This window comes from Ammodytes marinus (genome assembly GCF_949987685.1).
Source record: "Ammodytes marinus genome assembly, chromosome: 4".
Lineage (NCBI taxonomy): Eukaryota > Metazoa > Chordata > Actinopteri > Uranoscopiformes > Ammodytidae > Ammodytes > Ammodytes marinus.
This window is the reverse complement of record NC_137233.1, coordinates 2,048,925-2,070,225: the sequence shown is the minus strand read 5'-3', so window position 1 is coordinate 2,070,225 and position 21,301 is coordinate 2,048,925. Positions and strand designations below refer to the sequence as shown.

At 45.6% G+C, this 21,301-nt stretch overlaps 1 protein-coding gene across 2 annotated transcripts in view; it reads right to left on the bottom strand.

The window, feature by feature from the left end:
* The window catches only part of LOC307250023 (semaphorin-3D), a 119,522-nt gene continuing 98,221 nt past the window's right edge, over positions 1-21,301 (bottom strand). Inside the window, exons 14-18 of one of the 2 annotated variants that reach the window (XM_080026949.1) lie at positions 19,291-19,332; positions 5,993-6,150; positions 4,803-4,867; positions 2,850-3,001; positions 1-2,501 (exon numbers count right to left, since the gene is read on the bottom strand). In XM_080026949.1, coding sequence (XP_079883075.1) covers positions 2,028-2,501; positions 2,850-3,001; positions 4,803-4,867; positions 5,993-6,150; positions 19,291-19,332 — 891 coding nt within the window. In that variant the 3' untranslated portion in view covers positions 1-2,027. The remainder of the gene's footprint in view (positions 2,502-2,849; positions 3,002-4,802; positions 4,868-5,992; positions 6,151-19,290; positions 19,333-21,301) is intronic. The other variant, XM_080026950.1, reaches the window with a different exon arrangement.

The following is a 21,301-nucleotide window of genomic DNA, read 5'->3' as shown; positions in this document are numbered from 1 at the left end:
AATAATAATAGTCATGAAAAACACAGGTTTTTTAATATAAACATTAATAAAACAAACTAAATTATAGCACATACAGGAAGAAAACTATCAAAAATAGAGTTCTTGGTAACACTTAACAATAAGGGTACATTAATTAACCATTAGTTAATGCTTAATGTGCATTAATTGAGCATTAACTAACTGCTTTGCTTAAGCAGTAGTTAACTAAGCATTAGTTAACTAAGCATTAGTTAATTAAGCATAGTAAATGCTATACCGAGCATTAAACTATACACTTAACTAACTAAGCATCATTAGTTGATGTCTAATAAGCAGGAACTACACATTAACTAACCGTTAATAGCATTAACTAACAGTTAATTAATGTACCCCTATTGTTAGTGTTACCAAGTTCTTAATATACAAAGTTGTGAATAATAATTATTAGTTAAATGGCAGTATTAATAAGCATTTACATAGTGTATTACTATTTTCACGTGTGCGTTTCCACTAGATCTCAGAAAAAACTTAAATACATGATGAAAATATTATGTTAAATGTGTAAAAGTGAAGTGGGCAAACACTTGGTCTTCTGTCATTAAAGGTGATATGAGGAACTTTCAGTTTGTGTTAATTCTAGCGCCCCCTTTGGACAAAAGCAGTAGTGTTTTTACCACGCCAGCTGTTGTTCCTGGGTGAGCATATACCCATGGCAAAGGCATTAAGAAAAACTATATAAAAGTAGCATTCTTTACACAGATGGTCTCGTTTGCTGTTACATGTAATATATGATCATCAGAGAAAAAATTAGACTGTTTCAGAAATATTTAAAAGTTCCTCAAAGCTACTTTAAGTTATACTGCATATAGTTAGTGTTTCCTGTCTTATATTGTGCGTGTGATCCATTTTCACCTGTTCGTCGGTCACTTATGAGGAAATTAGCAACAAATATGTTTGATTAAATGTGTTATATACACCTATAAATAGCACATTTGTGATTCTGAGCTAAATTATTTTCCAGGCACGTGATATTGAATTGGATGACGGAGTATTATGGCCACATCCAGGAAAAATAAAGAAATACATTTTTACTAATTATAAACCGGTATGTCTTTTTTCTCGTAATTTATTATTTATTTTTTCCTGATACTCCGTCGTAGCATTTCGAGTCTAAATTTCATGAAAAACTAAATTAAAAATTCTATTTTGGCTAAAGCTTGAAGCCTAGACAGTGATGAATAGATTACTGCTTTTAATTTGAATTCAGACCAACAAAAAACTTTCCTTCTTTATACCCATGTCAAACATTTTGTTGTGCTTAAATGTTTAAAATAATCATGATAAGGATTTAGGCCTACTAATATATATTTTTTTAAATGTTTTATTATAGGCCTACTTGTCAGTCTTTAATGGTGAAAATGGTTAGTTACCAGCTGGCATGTACAAGAGTTTGATAGGAAATTTTAAAAGTTTTAGCCAATAATTGTCCTAATTGTACTTAAAGATGCATTTCATTTAGTTGTTTCTTGATGTGTTATGTTGGTAGTGTCACTTTGTACTGCTGTCCCCTCCATCTTGGTTTGTATTAAAAAATAGATCTAAACCTGGTTAAATAAAGGTTATAATAACAATCAATCCTTTGCGTTCTCCTCCCATCAAGTAAATGTGTCTCGCCATTTTTTATATTTTCAAACCTTTCCTTGTCCCTTTGCATGTACAGAAATCTATTATATCAGTGATTCTTGAGAAGCGGGACAAAAGCCTGTCTTCCAAAATGTAACTGCTGTTATGTTTAAAAGTAAAGATATTTTAAATTGTAGATGTTTTTAGGGATTAAGAATAGAATGTCTGGAGCACAATTATCCCCTTAAATTTCATTTTATCATTATTATGTCAAATACATGCCACTTGTTATCTTCTCACAACGTCCAAAACAGTGAGTCCACAGAGAATTAATTATTAAAAATAGCTTTTTTCACCAAAATAATCAATTATATAAATTGTCCATGATATAATATTCAGTCCTTTGCGTTCTCATCCCATGGTGACTACAGGGTGATCTCAGGCGGGTTGTTCCTTCTCACTCGAGCCTTTCTGCTCTCTTGCTTCAGCTTCAGCGTGCGTAACTTCTGCTGCCTGCGTTTCTCTCTGTACCAAAGCTGCTCGCAATACTCATCCACACTCAGGCTATTAGCAGCCGCCATTTTATGTTCCTTGTAGCTTTTTAAAGGTCCACTCCACGTATTTCTATCTCTATCCGTCGTTTGCGAGCCCCCCGATTGCGTTATGACGATTTTTCCGATGTGGCTAGGTTGGTTAGGAGCGTGGTTCTGCTGCAGGTAGCGTATTGGGTGTAGGAGGGTGTCTTTGGGGATGATTTGAAGGCGGTATCGGGCCAGGGTTTGACTGTATGAATGCTCGTGGCTGCTGCAGGTGTAGACGGCCGTGTCGCGTAGCTCCAAACGTTGGAGAAGCAAACCTCGTTTAGTGTGAAGGCAGCGGAGCTCGTCTGACTGAGGGAGCTAGAGAGAGAGAGAGAGATTTAGTGTGTGTGTGTGTGGGGGGGGAAGTGTGTGTGTGTATGTGTGTGTGTGTGTCTTTATGTGTGTCTCTCCCTACGTGTGTGTGTCTCTATGTGTGTGTGTGTGTGTGTGTGAGTGTCTCTCTATGTATGTGTGTGTGTGTGCGTGTGTGTGTGTGTGTGTGTGTGTGTGTGTGTGTGTGTGTGTGTGTGTGTGTGTGTGTGTCTGTGTCTGTCTGTCTGTCTGTGTCATTCTCTATGTGTGTGTGTGTGTGTGTGTGTGTGTGTGTGTGTGTCTGTGTCTGTGTCTGTCTGTCTGTGTCATTATCTATGTGTGTGTGTGTGTTACCTCCGTGCTGTGCTGGCTGAGTGTTTGCTGTAGACTGTCTGTAGTCTGAACGCTCCATCTCAGTTCAGCTCTGGAGGACCGAGGAACACACTCCATGAAGGTCGAGTTCCCCTCCACTCCATACAACACCTTCACCTCAACTGACTCTGCTGCTGGAAAAAAACATGTATTTAATTTAAATATATTCAGCAAATTTGTTTGTTTTAATTTTTAATTAAATTTTTTAAATTTTATTTTGTAGTTTTTTCTTTTTACTTTAAAAATAAACTTTTTATAAAAAAAATGTATTGAGTGCATGACTAAACAGTGAGAGACATGATACAAAAAAAACTATTGTGTGGGAGAAATGACTCCTCGAGAATATTGGGTGTTTTGGTGCAAATTTTTAAGGCGAGACACTGTGGGCAAACACATAGTTTTTTGTGGAAATATATTTAGTAAATTAATTCTGTGCCAAGAAAGTTCAGTTACGTCATTGTGAACGTAAGTTGAGAAATAAAAACTAATAGATTCAAGCAGATAAAGAAAAGGAAAAAAAATATATAAAAAACATTTATACCACATGTTAACTTTTCCTTAAAGACCTACTTCAGTATGAAGGTGTATTGAACTCTGGGATCCTAAGTAGTATAAATGTGCAAACATTTTAGAAATCGGTTCATCCTAGCCTGAGAAAAGGCAGAAAGAGTGTTTTATGGTCTCACTGTCTCACCCTATATTTTCCCATGTGTGACATCACACATGGTAACATGTAGGGTTAGGATTAACAGGACAGCTGGGCCAAGGGAAGACTGAGGGAAGAAAAACCTCATTCATTATATTATAATAGTGATTTTATAATGATAGAACGCCGATTCTGTATGGGTGAAATATTCCTTAAAGTTGAAATTACTGCCATTTGTTGCTTCCAACCAACAACTTTCGGAAGAATCTATAGAAAAAACTGCGATCAAATCAACATTTAACAATTATTAATTTTTCATTTTGTAAATTACTATTGCACTTGGATGGTCTGTATCTGTGGAATCTGTCTGTTAATGTGTCTACTTTTGACTTGGTTTTATTGTCAATGTATTTCTCCGTTAGACATTATATGTTTAAAGTTATGGGTTCCCCTCAGAAAATCATTTGGTAACTAATTTGGGGTTACTGTTTCATTTCCATAAAGAGTCCCATGAAATAGTTGTTCAATAATATGATGAGCTGTGAACTTGACTAAAATATGAGGGGAAATTGAGAAAACTGCAGTTGCAAACTACTACCACTAGAGTGCGCCCTACATCTACCTAAAGGACAGAATGGTTCTAGAAGGTTTTTTTTAACTGTATATTCTCTTTGAAAACCAAGAATCTAGATGTTGGATATAGCCCAGAGTTAAAATCTTTAGACACATTTTGGATACAGCCCTTTTTCATTTTGAAAATCGAAAAAATACTATGTACAGGTCTTAAAAAATGCATTTTCCGCATGTTTTTGAGAACAAAATGTCTCTCAAATCAGACAGTTAACAACACATGAACAAATACTTCTGTAATAACCTTCAGAATAGCGCTGAGAATGATTATGGAAAGTTTAGTTGATGTAAGTGCTTTAGAAGTTGTAGATTTCTGGTTCAGAGTATTGAAGAAAAAACTAATGTTGAGATAATGTCCGTTAAAGATAGTTGTATAAGAGAAATATACAGACGCAAACAGACCACTTTAAGTCAAAAACAAACATGAGAAAGGCTTAAAGCACTCACAATCACACACACACACACACACACACACACACACACACACACACACACACACACACACACACACACACACACACACACACACACACACACACACACACACACACACACACACACACATGTACATACATAACAGCACTGCTTGTTCTTTATGTAACTATTGACTGGAAAGTGTCTGAAACAGTTTATTGAAATCAGACGGAGGATTTCCTTACTGTCTTCAGTGATCGGACACTGGCTCCAGGGGTCTCCGTACTTCACATCCTGCCGCCGCGCCCTCCTGAGACACACACACACACACACATACACACACACACACACACACACACACACACACACACACACACACACACACACACACACACACACACACACAAACACACACACACACACACACACACACACACACACACACACACACACACACACACACAGGGAGAGAGAGAGAGAACTTAAAGCGAAATAATAATAAAAAAACAATTAAATGCAATTGTTTTGTCAATTATTTTATACCCTATATATTATCTAATTCATCTAAGGCACACTTAAATATAACTTTGTTTATACAAATATAAATAACAATAATTGTTAATATCCACACAAAAAGTAAGAGACAGTTAATATGGACTGCACTTATACCTTATACCATATTAAAAAAAGAGGAAAACAAAGCCACCACCAACATCAGAAAAAGCATACTGTATGGGAGCATCCTTTAATACAAGAACCCAGCATACATGGAGAGTTTCAAGATGCATTTGAGTGCGATTTTTTATGCTTATAATGTCTAATAAAGTGTGTTATTGTCTGACAGACAGTAGACTCATAATTTGAATAGTATTTAACAGCAAGAGATAACGCAGTCGCCTTTTAGATAAATGACTGGATCCTTTTCACTGTTGTTAGTGTAAATATGAAGCTACTGCCATTATGAACACACAAGCACACACATTCACAGACACAAACACACACATACACACAAACACACCCACACATGAAAACACACACACAGGCACACACACACGCACTCACACAAACACACATGCACACACAGCAGGCCACTACGTAAACACAGCATGTTGTTACAGCCGCAGTTGAGGAGTGTGTCACGTCTAGTTTTAACCTATGATGTCGGTAACTGACCCCGTTTCCTCCTTTCTTTATTTGCCTCATGTCACTTTGACTTTCAGTTTCAGCAATATCTCATGAACGCTCTGAGGGATTTTCTCCAAAATTTGCACAAATATCGACCGATATATTGCAAATGTGTCTTATGTGTGTGTGTGTGTGTGTGTGTGTGTGTGTGTGTGTGTGTGTGTGTGTGTGTGTGTGTGTGTGTCTGTCTGTCTGTCTGTCTGTCTGTCTGTCTATCTGAGCGTGTGTGTGTGCGTGTGTGTGTGTGTACCTCTTGGTAGTGGGGAAGTAGGTGTTGCATTGTGTTCCGTCCCAGGAGCAGTAAGGGTCTCGGGCCAGGCAGCACTGTGCGCAGTCTGACCCGTACAGATCACACCTCTGGAGGGGCAGCTGGGCCACACCGAGACCACTGGACACATACAGCAGTTGCTAGGGGGAGAATACAAGAGGTTTAATTATATTAGATGTTATTGTTATATCTGTCCCCACAGTGTCTATCTGTGTCTATCTGTCTGTCCCCACAGTGTCTATCTGTCTGTCTGTCCCCAGAGTGTCTATCTGTCCCCACAGTGTCTATCTGTCCCCACAGTGTCTATCTGTCCCCTCAGTGTCTATCTGTCCCCTCAGTGTCTATCTGTCTATCTGTCCCCACAGTGTCTATCTGTCTATATGTCTGTCTGTCCCCACAGTGTCTATCTGTCTGTCTGTCCCCACAGTGTCTGTCTGTCCCCACAGTGTCTGTCTGTCTATCTGTCCCCACAGTGTCTATCTGTCTATCTGTCCCCACAGTGTCTATCTGTCCCCTCAGTGTCTATCTGTCCCCACAGTGTCTATCTGTCCCCTCAGTGTCTATCTGTCCCCTCAGTGTCTATCTGTCTATCTGTCCCCACAGTGTCTGTCTGTCCCCACAGTGTCTATCTGTCTATCTGTCCCCACAGTGTCTATCTGTCCCCACAGTGTCTATCTGTCCCCACAGTGTCTATATGTCCCCACAGTGTCTATCTGTCTATCTGTCCCCACAGTGTCTATCTGTCCCCACAGTGTCTATCTGTCCCCACAGTGTCTATATGTCCCCTCAGTGTCTATATGTCCCCACAGTGTCTATCTGTCTATCTGTCCCCACAGTGTCTATCTGTCTATATGTCCCCACAGTGTCTATCTGTCCCCACAGTGTCTATCTGTCCCCACAGTGTATATCTGTCTATCTGTCTATCTGTCCCCACAGTGTCTATCTGTCCCCACAGTGTCTATCTGTCCCCACAGTGTCTATCTGTCCTCACAGTGTCTGTCTGTCCCCACAGTGTCTATCTGTCTATCTGTCCCCACAGTGTGTATCTGTCTATCTGTCCCCACAGTGTCTATCTGTCTGTCTGTCCCCTCAGTGTCTATCTGTCCTCACAGTGTCTATCTGTCTATCTGTCCCCACAGTGTCTATCTGTCTGTCTGTCCCCACAGTGTCTATCTGTCCCCACAGTGTCTATCTGTCTGTCTGTCCCCTCAGTGTCTGTCTGTCCTCACAGTGTCTGTCTGTCTATCTGTCCTCACAGTGTCTATCTGTCCCCACAGTGTCTATCTGTCCCCACAGTGTCTATCTGTCTATCTGTCCCCACAGTGTGTATCTGTCTATCTGTCCCCACAGTGTCTATCTGTCTGTCTGTCCCCTCAGTGTCTATCTGTCCTCACAGTGTCTATCTGTCTATCTGTCCCCACAGTGTCTATCTGTCTGTCTGTCCCCACAGTGTCTATCTGTCCCCACAGTGTCTATCTGTCTGTCTGTCCCCTCAGTGTCTGTCTGTCCTCACAGTGTCTGTCTATCTATCTGTCCTCACAGTGTCTGTCTGTCTATCTGTCCTCACAGTGTCTATCTGTCCCCACAGTGTCTATCTGTCCCCACAGTGTCTATCTGTCCCCACAGTGTCTATCTGTCCCCACAGTGTCTATATGTCCCCACAGTGTCTATCTATCTGTCTGTCCCCTCAGTGTCTATCTGTCCCCACAGTGTCTATCTGTCTGTCTGTCCCCACAGTGTCTATCTGTCCCCACAGTGTCTATCTGTCCTCACAGTGTCTATCTGTCCCCTCAGTGTCTATCTGTCCCCACAGTGTCTATCTGTCCTCACAGTGTCTATCTGTCCCCACAGTGTCTATCTGTCCCCACAGTGTCTATCTGTCCCCACAGTGTCTATCTGTCCCCTCAGTGTCTATCTGTCTATCTGTCCCCACAGTGTCTATCTGTCTGTCTGTCCCCACAGTGTCTGTCTGTCCCCACAGTGTCTGTCTGTCCCCACAGTGTCTGTCTGTCCCCACAGTGTCTGTCTGTCCCCACAGTGTCTATCTGTCCTCACAGTGTCTATCAGTCTATATGTCCCCTCAGTGTCTATCTGTCTGTCTGTCCCCACAGTGTCTATCTGTCCCCACAGTGTCTATCTGTCCCCTCAGTGTCTGTCTGTCCCCACAGTGTCTATCTGTCTGTCTGTCCCCACAGTGTCTATCTGTCCTCACAGTGTCTATCTGTCCCCTCAGTGTCTATCTGTCCCCACAGTGTCTATCTGTCCCCACAGTGTCTATCTGTCCCCTCAGTGTCTATCTGTCCCCACAGTGTCTATCTGTCCCCACAGTGTCTATCTGTCCCCACAGTGTCTATCTGTCCCCACAGTGTCTATCTGTCTATCCCCACAGTGTCTATATGTCCCCACAGTGTCTATCTATCTGTCCCCACAGTGTCTATCTATCTGTCCCCACAGTATCTGTCCCCACAGTGTGTATCTGTCCCCACAGTGTCTATATGTCCCCACAGTGTCTATATGTCCCCACAGTGTCTGTCTGTCCCCACAGTGTCTATCTGTCCCCACAGTGTCTATCTGTCTATCTGTCCCCACAGTGTCTATCTGTCTATCTGTCCCCACAGTGTCTATCTGTCTATCTGTCCCCACAGTGTCTATCTGTCCCCACAGTGTCTATCTGTCTATCTGTCCCCACAGTGTCTATCTGTCCCCACAGTGTATATCTGTCCCCACAGTGTATATCTGTCCCCACAGTGTCTATCTGTCTATCTGTCCCCACAGTGTCTATCTGTCTATCTGTCCCCACAGTGTCTATCTGTCCCCACAGTGTCTATCTGTCCCCACAGTGTATATCTGTCCCCACAGTGTATATCTGTCCCCACAGTGTCTATCTGTCTATCTGTCCCCACAGTGTCTATCTGTCTATCTGTCCCCACAGTGTCTATCTGTCCCCACAGTGTCTATCTGTCCCCACAGTGTATATCTGTCTATCTGTCCCCACAGTGTCTATCTGTCCCCACAGTGTATATCTGTCTATCTGTCCCCACAGTGTCTATCTGTCCCCACAGTATCTGTCCCCACAGTGTCTGTCTGTCCCCACAGTGTCTGTCTGTCCCCACAGTGTCTGTCTGTCCTCACAGTGTCTATCTGTCCCCTCAGTGTCTATCTGTCCCCACAGTGTCTATCTGTCTATCTGTCCCCACAGTGTGTATCTGTCCCCACAGTGTCTGTCTGTCCCCACAGTGTCTATCTGTCCCCACAGTGTCTGTCTGTCCCCACAGTGTCTATCTGTCCCCACAGTGTCTATCTGTCCCCACAGTGTCTATCTGTCCTCACAGTGTCTATCTGTCCTCACAGTGTCTATCTGTCTATCTGTCCCCACAGTGTCTATCTGTCCCCTCAGTGTCTGTCTGTCTATCTGTCCCCTCAGTGTCTGTCTGTCTGTCTGTCCCCTCAGTGTCTATCTGTCCCCACAGTGTCTATCTGTCCCCACAGTGTCTGTCTGTCCTCACAGTGTCTATCTGTCCCCTCAGTGTCTGTCTGTCTGTCTGTCCCCTCAGTGTCTATCTGTCTGTCTGTCCCCTCAGTGTCTATCTGTCTGTCTGTCCCCTCAGTGTCTATCTGTCCATCTGTCCCCACAGTGTCTATCTGTCAGTCCCCACAGTGTCTATCTGTCAGTCCCCACAGTGTCTATCTGTCCTCACAGTGTCTATCTGTCCCCTCAGTGTCTATCTGTCCCCACAGTGTCTATCTGTCTATCTGTCCCCACAGTGTCTATCTGTCTGTCCCCACAGTGTCTATCTGTCCCCACAGTGTCTAACTGTCCCCACAGTGTCTATCTGTCTGTCCCCACAGTGTCTATCTGTCCTCACAGTGTCTGTCTGTCTGTCCCCACAGTGTCTATCTGTCCCCACAGTGTCTAACTGTCCCCACAGTGTCTATCTGTCCTCACAGTGTCTGTCTGTCCCCACAGTGTCTATCTGTCCCCTCAGTGTCTATCTGTCCTCACAGTGTCTGTCTGTCCCCTCAGTGTCTATCTGTCTATCTGTCCCCTCAGTGTCTATCTGTCCCCACAGTGTCTATCTGTCCTCACAGTGTCTATCTGTCTATATGTCCCCACAGTGTCTATCTGTCTGTCCCCACAGTGTCTATCTGTCCCCTCAGTGTCTATCTGTCCCCACAGTGTCTATCTGTCCCCACAGTGTCTGTCTGTCTGTCTGTCCCCACAGTGTCTATCTGTCTATCTGTCCCCTCAGTGTCTATCTGTCCCCTCAGTGTCTATCTGTCCCCACAGTGTCTATCTGTCCCCACAGTGTCTATCTGTCCCCTCAGTGTCTATCTGTCCCCACAGTGTCTATCTGTCCCCACAGTGTCTATCTGTCCCCACAGTGTCTATATGTCCCCACAGTGTCTATCTGTCCCCACAGTGTCTGTCTGTCTGTCCCCACAGTGTCTATCTGTCCCCTCAGTGTCTATCTGTCCCCACAGTGTCTATCTGTCCCCTCAGTGTCTATCTGTCCCCTCAGTGTCTATCTGTCCCCACAGTGTCTATCTGTCCCCACAGTGTCTATCTGTCTCCGCAGTGTCTATCTGTCCCCTCAGTGTCTATCTGTCTATCTGTCCCCACAGTGTCTATCTGTCCCCACAGTGTCTATCTGTCTATCTGTCCCCACAGTGTCTGTCTGTCCCCACAGTGTCTATCTGTCCCCACAGTGTCTATCTGTCCCCACAGTGTCTATCTGTCTCCACAGTGTCTGTCTGTCCCCACGGTGTCTATCTGTCCCCACAGTGTCTATCTGTCCCCACAGTGTCTGTCTGTCCCCACAGTGTCTATCTGTCTATCTGTCCCCACAGTGTCTGTCTGTCTATCTGTCCCCTCAGTGTCTATCTGTCTATCTGTCCCCACAGTGTCTATCTGTCTATCTGTCCCCACAGTGTCTATCTGTCTGTCTGTCCCCACAGTGTCTATCTGTCTATCTGTCCCCACAGTGTCTATATGTCTATCTGTCCCCACAGTGTCTATCTGTCTATCTGTCCCCACAGTGTCTATCTGTCTATCTGTCCCCACAGTGTCTATCCGTCCCCACAGTGTCTATCTGTCTATCTGTCCCCACAGTGTCTATCTGTCTATCTGTCCCCACAGTGTCTATCTGTCTATCTGTCCCCACAGTGTCTCTCTGTCCCCACAGTGTCTCTCTGTCCCCACAGTGTCTATCTGTCCCCACAGTGTCTATCTGTCTATCTGTCCCCTCAGTGTCTGTCTGTCTATCTGTCCCCTCAGTGTCTATATGTCCCCTCAGTGTCTGTCTGTCCCCACAGTGTCTATCTGTCTGTCTGTCCCCACAGTGTCTATCTGTCTATCTGTCCCCACAGTGTCTATCTGTCCCCACAGTGTCTATCTGTCCCCACAGTGTCTATCTGTCCCCACAGTGTCTATCTGTCCCCACAGTGTCTATCTGTCCCCACAGTGTCTATCTGTCTATCTATCTGTCCCCACAGTGTCTATCTGTCTATCTGTCCCCTCAGTGTCTGTCTGTCCCCACAGTGTCTATCTGTCCTCACAGTGTCTATCTGTCTATCTGTCCCCTCAGTGTCTGTCTGTCCCCTCAGTGTCTGTCTGTCCCCTCAGTGTCTATCTGTCCCCACAGTGTCTATCTGTCCCCACAGTGTCTATCTGTCCCCACAGTGTCTATCTGTCTATCTGTCCCCACAGTGTCTATCTGTCCCCACAGTGTCTGTCCCCTCAGTGTCTATCTGTCCCCACAGTGTGTATCTGTCCCCACAGTGTCTATCTGTCCCCACAGTGTCTATCTGTCCCCACAGTGTCTATCTGTCCCCACAGTGTCTATCTGTCTATCTGTCCCCACAGTGTCTGTCTGTCTATCTGTCCCCACAGTGTCTATCTGTCCCCACAGTGTCTATCTGTCTATCTGTCCCCTCAGTGTCTATCTGTCCCCACAGTGTCTATCTGTCCCCTCAGTGTCTATCTGTCCCCACAGTGTCTATCTGTCCCCACAGTGTGTATCTGTCCCCACAGTGTCTGTCTGTCCCCACAGTGTCTATCTGTCCCCACAGTGTCTATCTGTCCCCACAGTGTCTATCTGTCTATCTGTCCCCTCAGTGTCTATCTGTCCCCACAGTGTCTATCTGTCCCCACAGTGTCTATCTGTCCCCACAGTGTCTATCTGTCCTCACAGTGTCTATCTGTCTATCTGTCTATATGTCCCCACAGTGTCTATCTGTCCTCACAGTGTCTATCTGTCTATCTGTCCTCACAGTGTCTATCTGTCCCCACAGTGTCTATCTGTCCCCACAGTGTCTATCTGTCTATCTGTCCCCACAGTGTCTATCTGTCCCCACAGTGTCTATCTGTCCCCACAGTGTCTATCTGTCCCCTCAGTGTCTATCTGTCCCCTCAGTGTCTATCTGTCCCCACAGTGTCTATCTGTCCCCACAGTGTCTATCTGTCCCCACAGTGTCTATCTGTCCCCACAGTGTCTATCTGTCCCCACAGTGTCTATCTGTCCCCACAGTGTCTATCTGTCTATCTGTCCCCACAGTGTCTATCTGTCTATCTGTCCCCACAGTGTCTGTCTGTCCCCACAGTGTCTGTCCCCTCAGTGTCTGTCTGTCCCCTCAGTGTCTATCTGTCCCCACAGTGTCTATCTGTCCCCACAGTGTCTATATGTCCCCACAGTGTCTATCTGTCTATCTGTCCCCACAGTGTCTATCTGTCCCCACAGTGTCTATCTGTCCCCACAGTGTCTATCTGTCCCCACAGTGTCTATCTGTCCCCACAGTGTCTGTCTGTCCCCACAGTGTCTGTCCCCTCAGTGTCTGTCTGTCCCCACAGTGTCTATCTGTCCCCTCAGTGTCTATCTGTCCCCACAGTGTCTATCTGTCTATCTGTCCCCACAGTGTCTATCTGTCTATCTGTCCCCACAGTGTCTATCTGTCCCCACAGTGTCTATCTGTCCCCACAGTGTCTATCTGTCCCCTCAGTGTCTATCTGTCCCCTCAGTGTCTATCTGTCTATCTGTCCCCACAGTGTCTATATGTCCCCACAGTGTCTATCTGTCTATCTGTCCCCTCAGTGTCTATCTGTCCCCACAGTGTCTATCTGTCCCCACAGTGTCTATCTGTCCTCACAGTGTCTATCTGTCTATCTGTCCCCACAGTGTCTATCTGTCCCCACAGTGTCTGTCTGTCCCCACAGTGTCTATCTGTCCTCACAGTGTCTGTCTGTCTATCTGTCCCCACAGTGTCTGTCTGTCCCCACAGTGTCTATCTGTCCCCACAGTGTCTATCTGTCCCCACAGTGTCTATCTGTCCCCACAGTGTCTATCTGTCTATCCCCACAGTGTCTATCTGTCCTCACAGTGTCTATCTGTCCCCACAGTGTCTATCTGTCTATCCCCACAGTGTCTATCTGTCCTCACAGTGTCTATCTGTCCCCACAGTGTCTATCTGTCCCCACAGTGTCTGTCTGTCCCCTCAGTGTCTATCTGTCTATCTGTCTGTCTGTCCCCACAGTGTCTATCTGTCCCCACAGTGTCTGTCTGTCCCCACAGTGTCTATCTGTCCCCACAGTGTCTATCTGTCCTCACAGTGTCTGTCTGTCCCCACAGTGTCTATCTGTCCCCACAGTGTCTATCTGTCCCCACAGTGTCTATCTGTCCCCACAGTGTCTATCTGTCTATCTGTCCCCACAGTGTCTATCTGTCCCCACAGTGTCTATCTGTCCCCACAGTGTCTGTCTGTCCCCTCAGTGTCTATCTGTCTATCTGTCTGTCTGTCCCCACAGTGTCTATCTGTCCCCACAGTGTCTATCTGTCTATCTGTCCCCACAGTGTCTATCTGTCCCCACAGTGTCTATCTGTCCCCACAGTGTCTGTCTGTCCCCTCAGTGTCTATCTGTCTATCTGTCCCCACAGTGTCTATCTGTCCCCACAGTGTCTATCTGTCCCCACAGTGTATATCTGTCTATCTGTCCCCACAGTGTCTATCTGTCCCCACAGTGTCTGTCTGTCCCCACAGTGTCTGTCTGTCCCCACAGTGTCTATCTGTCCCCACAGTGTCTGTCTGTCCCCACAGTGTCTGTCTGTCTGTCTGTCCCCACAGTGTCTATCTGTCCCCACAGTGTCTATCTGTCCCCACAGTGTCTATCTGTCTGTCTGTCCCCACAGTGTCTATCTGTCCCCACAGTGTCTGTCTGTCCCCACAGTGTCTGTCTGTCCCCACAGTGTCTGTCTGTCCCCACAGTGTCTATCTGTCCCCACAGTGTCTATCTGTCTGTCTGTCCCCACAGTGTCTATCTGTCTGTCTGTCCCCACAGTGTCTATCTGTCCCCTCAGTGTCTATCTGTCTATCTGTCCCCACAGTGTCTATCTGTCCCCTCAGTGTCTATCTGTCCCCACAGTGTCTATCTGTCCCCACAGTGTCTATCTGTCTGTCTGTCCCCACAGTGTCTATCTGTCCCCACAGTGTCTATCTGTCTATCTGTCCCCACAGTGTCTATCTGTCCCCTCAGTGTCTATCTGTCCCCTCAGTGTCTATCTGTCTATCTGTCCCCTCAGTGTCTATCTGTCCCCACAGTGTCTATCTGTCTGTCTGTCCCCACAGTGTCTATCTGTCTGTCTGTCCCCACAGTGTCTATCTGTCTATCTGTCCCCTCAGTGTCTATCTGTCTATCTGTCCCCACAGTGTCTATCTGTCCCCACAGTGTCTATCTGTCCCCACAGTGTCTATCTGTCTATCTGTCCCCACAGTGTCTATCTGTCCCCACAGTGTCTATCTGTCTATCTGTCCCCACAGTGTCTATCTGTCTATCTGTCCTCACAGTGTCTATCTGTCCCCACAGTGTCTATCTGTCCCCTCAGTGTCTATCTGTCCTCACAGTGTCTATCTGTCTATCTGTCCCCTCAGTGTCTATCTGTCTATCTGTCCCCACAGTGTCTATCTGTCTATCTGTCCCCACAGTGTCTATCTGTCTATCTGTCCCCACAGTGTCTATCTGTCCCCACAGTGTCTATCTGTCCCCACAGTGTCTATCTGTCTATCTGTCCCCACAGTGTCTATCTGTCCCCACAGTGTCTATCTGTCCCCACAGTGTCTATCTGTCTATCTGTCCCCACAGTGTCTATCTGTCTATCTGTCCCCTCAGTGTCTATCTGTCCCCTCAGTGTCTATCTGTCTATCTGTCCCCACAGTGTCTATCTGTCCCCACAGTGTCTATCTGTCCCCTCAGTGTCTATCTGTCCCCTCAGTGTCTATCTGTCCCCTCAGTGTCTATCTGTCCCCACAGTGTCTATCTGTCTATCTGTCCCCACAGTGTCTATCTGTCTATCTGTCCCCTCAGTGTCTATCTGTCCCCTCAGTGTCTATCTGTCTATCTGTCCCCACAGTGTCTATCTGTCCCCACAGTGTCTATCTGTCCCCTCAGTGTCTATCTGTCCCCTCAGTGTCTATCTGTCCCCACAGTGTCTATCTGTCCCCTCAGTGTCTATCTGTCCTCACAGTGTCTATCTGTCTATCTGTCCCCACAGTGTCTATCTGTCTATCTGTCCCCTCAGTGTCTATCTGTCCCCACAGTGTCTATCTGTCCCCACAGTGTCTATCTGTCCCCTCAGTGTCTATCTGTCCCCACAGTGTCTATCTGTCCCCTCAGTGTCTATCTGTCCTCACAGTGTCTATCTGTCCCCACAGTGTCTATCTGTCCCCACAGTGTCTATCTGTCCTCACAGTGTCTATCTGTCCCCACAGTGTCTATCTGTCCCCACAGTGTCTATCTGTCCCCTCAGTGTCTATCTGTCCTCACAGTGTCTATCTGTCCCCACAGTGTCTATCTGTCCCCACAGTGTCTATCTGTCCTCACAGTGTCTATCTGTCCCCACAGTGTCTGTCTGTCCCCACAGTGTCTATCTGTCCCCTCAGTGTCTATCTGTCCCCACAGTGTCTATCTGTCCCCTCAGTGTCTATCTGTCCCCACAGTGTCTATCTGTCCCCACAGTGTCTATCTGTCCCCACAGTGTCTATCTGTCCCCACAGTGTCTGTCTGTCCCCTCAGTGTCTATCTGTCTATCTGTCCCCACAGTGTCTATCTGTCCCCACAGTGTCTATCTGTCCCCACAGTGTCTATCTGTCCCCACAGTGTCTGTCTGTCCCCACAGTGTCTGTCTGTCCCCACAGTGTCTGTCTGTCCCCACAGTGTCTGTCTGTGTCTATCTGTCCCCACAGTGTCTATCTGTCCCCTCAGTGTCTGTCTGTCCCCACAGTGTCTATCTGTCCCCTCAGTGTCTATCTGTCCCCACAGTGTCTATCTGTCTGTCTGTCCCCACAGTGTCTATCTGTCTGTCTGTCCCCACAGTGTCTATCTGTCTGTCTGTCCCCACAGTGTCTGTCTGTCCCCACAGTGTCTATTTGTCCCCACAGTGTCTATCAGTGTCTATCTGTCCCCTCAGTGTCTATCTGTCCCCACAGTGTCTGTCTGTCCTCACAGTGTCTATCTGTCTGTCTGTCTATCTGTCCCCACAGTGTCTATCTGTCCCCACAGTGTCTATCTGTCCCCACAGTGTCTGTCTGTCCCCACAGTGTCTATCTGTCTGTCCCCTCAGTGTCTATCTGTCCCCACAGTGTCTGTCTGTCCCCACAGTGTCTGTCTGTCTGTCTGTCCCCACAGTGTCTATCTGTCTGTCTGTCCCCACAGTGTCTATCTGTCTATCTGTCCCCACAGTGTCTATCTGTCTGTCTGTCCTCACAGTGTCTATCTGTCCCCACAGTGTCTATCTGTCCCCACAGTGTCTATCTGTCTATCTGTCCCCACAGTGTCTATCTGTCCCCACAGTGTCTATATGTCCCCACAGTGTCTGTCTGTCCCCACAGTGTCTATCTGTCTGTCCCCACAGTGTCTATATGTCCCCACAGTGTCTATCTGTCCCCACAGTGTCTATCTGTCCCCACAGTGTCTATCTGTCCCCACAGTGTCTATCTGTCCCCACAGTGTCTATCTGTCCCCACAGTGTCTATATGTCCCCACAGTGTCTATCTGTCCCCACAGTGTCTATCTGTCCCCTCAGTGTCTATCTGTCCCCACAGTGTCTATCTGTCCCCTCAGTGTCTATCTGTCTGTCTGTCCCCTCAGTGTCTATCTGTCTATCTGTCCCCACAGTGTCTATCTGTCCCCACAGTGTCTATCTGTCCCCTCAGTGTCTATCTGTCTATCTGTCCCCACAGTGTCTATCTGTCTATCTGTCCCCACAGTGTCTATCTGTCTATCTATCTGTCCCCACAGTGTCTATCTGTCTATCTGTCCCCACAGTGTCTATCTGTCCCCACAGTGTCTATCTGTCCCCACAGTGTCTATCTGTCCCCACAGTGTCTATCTGTCTATCTGTCTATCTGTCCCCACAGTGTCTATATGTCCCCACAGTGTCTATCTGTCCCCACAGTGTCTGTCTGTCTATCTGTCTATCTGTCCCCACAGTGTCTATCTGTCTATCTGTCTATCTGTCCCCACAGTGTCTATCTGTCTATCTGTCTATCTGTCCCCACAGTGTCTATCTGTCCCCACAGTGTCTATCTGTCCCCACAGTGTCTATCTGTCCCCACAGTGTCTATCTGTCCCCACAGTGTCTATCTGTCTATCTGTCCCCACAGTGTCTATCTGTCTATCTGTCCCCACAGTGTCTATCTGTCCCCTCAGTGTCTATATGTCCCCACAGTGTCTATATGTCCCCACAGTCTCTATATGTCCCCACAGTGTCTATCTGTCTATCTGTCCCCACAGTGTCTATCTGTCTATATGTCCCCACAGTCTCTATATGTCCCCACAGTGTCTATCTGTCTATCTGTCCCCACAGTGTCTATCTGTCTATATGTCCCCACAGTGTCTATATGTCCCCACAGTGTCTATATGTCCCCACAGTGTCTATATGTCCCCACAGTCTCTATATGTCCCCACAGTGTCTATCTGTCTATCTGTCCCCACAGTGTCTATCTGTCTATATGTCCCCACAGTCTCTATATGTCCCCACAGTGTCTATCTGTCTATCTGTCCCCACAGTGTCTATCTGTCTATATGTCCCCACAGTGTCTATATGTCCCCACAGTGTCTATATGTCCCCACAGTCTCTATATGTCCCCACAGTGTCTATCTGTCTATATGTCCCCACAGTGTCTATCTGTCTGTCTGTCCCCACAGTGTCCTCTCTTGAGGGAAATGTCATAGAGGTGGTTCATATGTATAAATATCTTGGTGTCTTGATAGATGACTCCCTTTCCTTCAAATCCCATATTGATAATCTTGTGAAGAAACTGAAACTTAAATTGGGTTTCTTCTTCAGAAACAAATTTTGTTTTTCTTTTGAGGTGAAAAGGCAGCTTGTCACTGCAACATTTTTATCCAGTTTAGATTATGGAGACCTGATGTATATGAATGCCTCATATCAGCTAAATGTCTATGTAAGATTGATGCTGTTTATAATGTTTCTCTGAGGATTATTGCTAACTGTGGAGCCCTGACCCATCACTGTGAATTGTATTCTCGAGTGGGTTGGCCCTCTTTGTCAGGAGGCTGGGACACTGGTGCACTTTTATTTATATTGCCATGCTTGGGCTACTGCCCTCCTACATCTGTAACCTAATCACACGGAGAAGTGTTGCTTCTTACGGTATGAGTTCAAACGATCAGTTGTTGCTGTCTGTTCCATTTGCCCGCACAGAACTGGGAAAAAGGGTTTTCACCTACTCTGCTCCCTCTACATGGAACATGCTGCAAAAAGACTGGCAAATAACTGAAATGATTTCTTTGAATGCTTTTAAATCCAATCTGAGAGCACTTGAGACCACATTATTTACGTGTAGATGTTTTTTTATTAATTTTAATTTACTTGTAACTGTTTTTTATCATTTTACATTTCTGTTTCTATGTTGTGAGTGTATGCATGTAACTTGTTGCTGCCTCTTGGCCAGGACTCCCTTTAAAAAGAGCTTTTTAATCTCAATGAGACTTTCCTTGTTAAATAAAGGTTAAATAAAAATTAAAAAAGATGGATGTGTGTATGTCAACTAGATGACTAGATTTTTTGATGATCTTTGATTATGAATTTGGACCGATGGGCAGACGGACAGACAGACAGACAGACAGACAGACAGACAGACAGACAGACAGACAGACAGACAGACAGACAGACAGACAGACAGACAGACAGACAGACAGACAGACAGACAGACAGACAGACAGACAGACAGACAGACAGACAGACAGACAGACAGACAGACAGACTTACTCTCTTGGTGGACAGCTCCATTCTCAGGATTGGAGTGGGACTCTGTTGGATGAAAAGAGAAAGTTGATGAATTTCAAAGTATTCTGAAACCTAAACCCAAACACTGACTGTTAGTGGACAAAGTGGATCTGTTTCAGTTTCAAGTTTTATTTTGGACAAATGTAGATTAACAGTGAAATGTACTGGACAATATCTCCTCATGATCCGCTATCTGTCTGTACTGTGTGTGCGCTGAAACAATATCCAGTGTTAATACACAATCTAGACTGTAAACTGGTATGTAAACAAAGGGGGCCCACCATAGCACACACAGTACAGACAGGTAGCGGATCGTGAAGAGATATTCACTGATTTTGACAAAAAGTGATTTTAACAACAAGCGTTCTCCAGAATCACTGACTCCACCTTTAAGTGATACTTAAGCCTTGCATAGATTGAGGAATGTGATTATAAATATATAGAGTGTCTGTTCTCTTCACTCATTGGGTTAAATTACCCAAAACGCCATTTTATCCACTTCACTGACACTGACACTGACACACACACACACACACACACACACACACACACACACACACACACACACACACACACACACACACACACACACACACACACACACACACACACACACACACACACACACACACACACACACACACACACACACACACACTTCACTGACCGGAGCTAGAGTTTCACAAAGAGAGTGAATGACCCGCGACCATACTGGGGTCACTCTGAATGAGGTAGGGAGAGATTTGATATAGGGCAAGAGAAATAGGTCTGTTGAAAGCTATCTGGCTACTCTACATCCATATGTGTGTGTGTGTGTGTGTGTGTGTGTGTGTGTGTGTGTGTGTGTGTGTGCGTGTGCGTGTGCGTGTGCGTGTGTGAGTGTGTGTGAGTCACAGTTGGGAGAAAATTCACCATCCGTTCAAGTGTCGCAACCACTTATTATATATCGTATTTCTAAAGGGTCTTATGTTACATCCAAGCCATCGCCAAACGAGTTGACACAAAGTTGATTAAGCCTATTATCAGCTCCACAAAACTCTCTGTATTTCTCAGTATGGCAGCGTTTACAAACTGGTGTCGCCCCCCCACCCCTGACACTGGTGCAGGAGCTCAGAAAAATCCCAAGAAGAGCCCAAGAAATGTTTCAGTTGTTGATTCTACTGCTATGAAAAAACCTGGACGTACAGCAGAAGGTATGAAATCCATGTGCCATCACTGAAGGCTTTACCTCATGTAGATTACGGTTATGTCGAGTTCATTCTCAACATTTCAACATTTTTGTCAAAGTGATTAATGAATAAAAAACAAAAACATCCTCTCACTGTTTTACTCACCCGTAAAATATGGCTGTACAGTCAATACCAGCTGCTTTATGTGTGTGTGTGTGTGTGTGTGTGTGTGTGTGTGTGTGTGTGTGTGTGTGTGTGTGCGTGTGCGTGTGCGTGTGTGTGTGTGTGTGTGTGTGTCGCTGGTGGAAATGGGCAAGTTCCTGTGTTAATCTCAGTCATAACTAAACACACAATGAGTTTCTGCTTTCCTGTTTGTTTGTGAATGTTGTTGCATATTTTCTTTCTTCCTTCCCTTCACCTGTGCTCTATATAAAACAAACACACACACACACACTCACTCACACACAAACACTCACTCACTCACCGAATGGACAAACTTAACTGCCTTACACGTTTTTATATATAGTGGGCGTTCTGGGGAAATGCAACTGTTGCAAGACCAAGAAGAAGAAGAAGTACTATAGAATAAATAACTAAATACATCTTCACCTCATCACTTGATATTGTGGGAAAGACTTGAGGCAGTGGTGGGTGATGCCATCTTTAGTAACTATAGCTTCTTGTCCTTGAAGGCCACCGTAGATTCTGTAAATTCTCCTACATGGTAGGGGTTAGCAAGGGAGCGTGGACATCTACGATGTACCTTTCAGAATCCCTAAAAAGGTCTTAAAATCGCCCGAGGACTTTTATGGCTAAATTCCTGG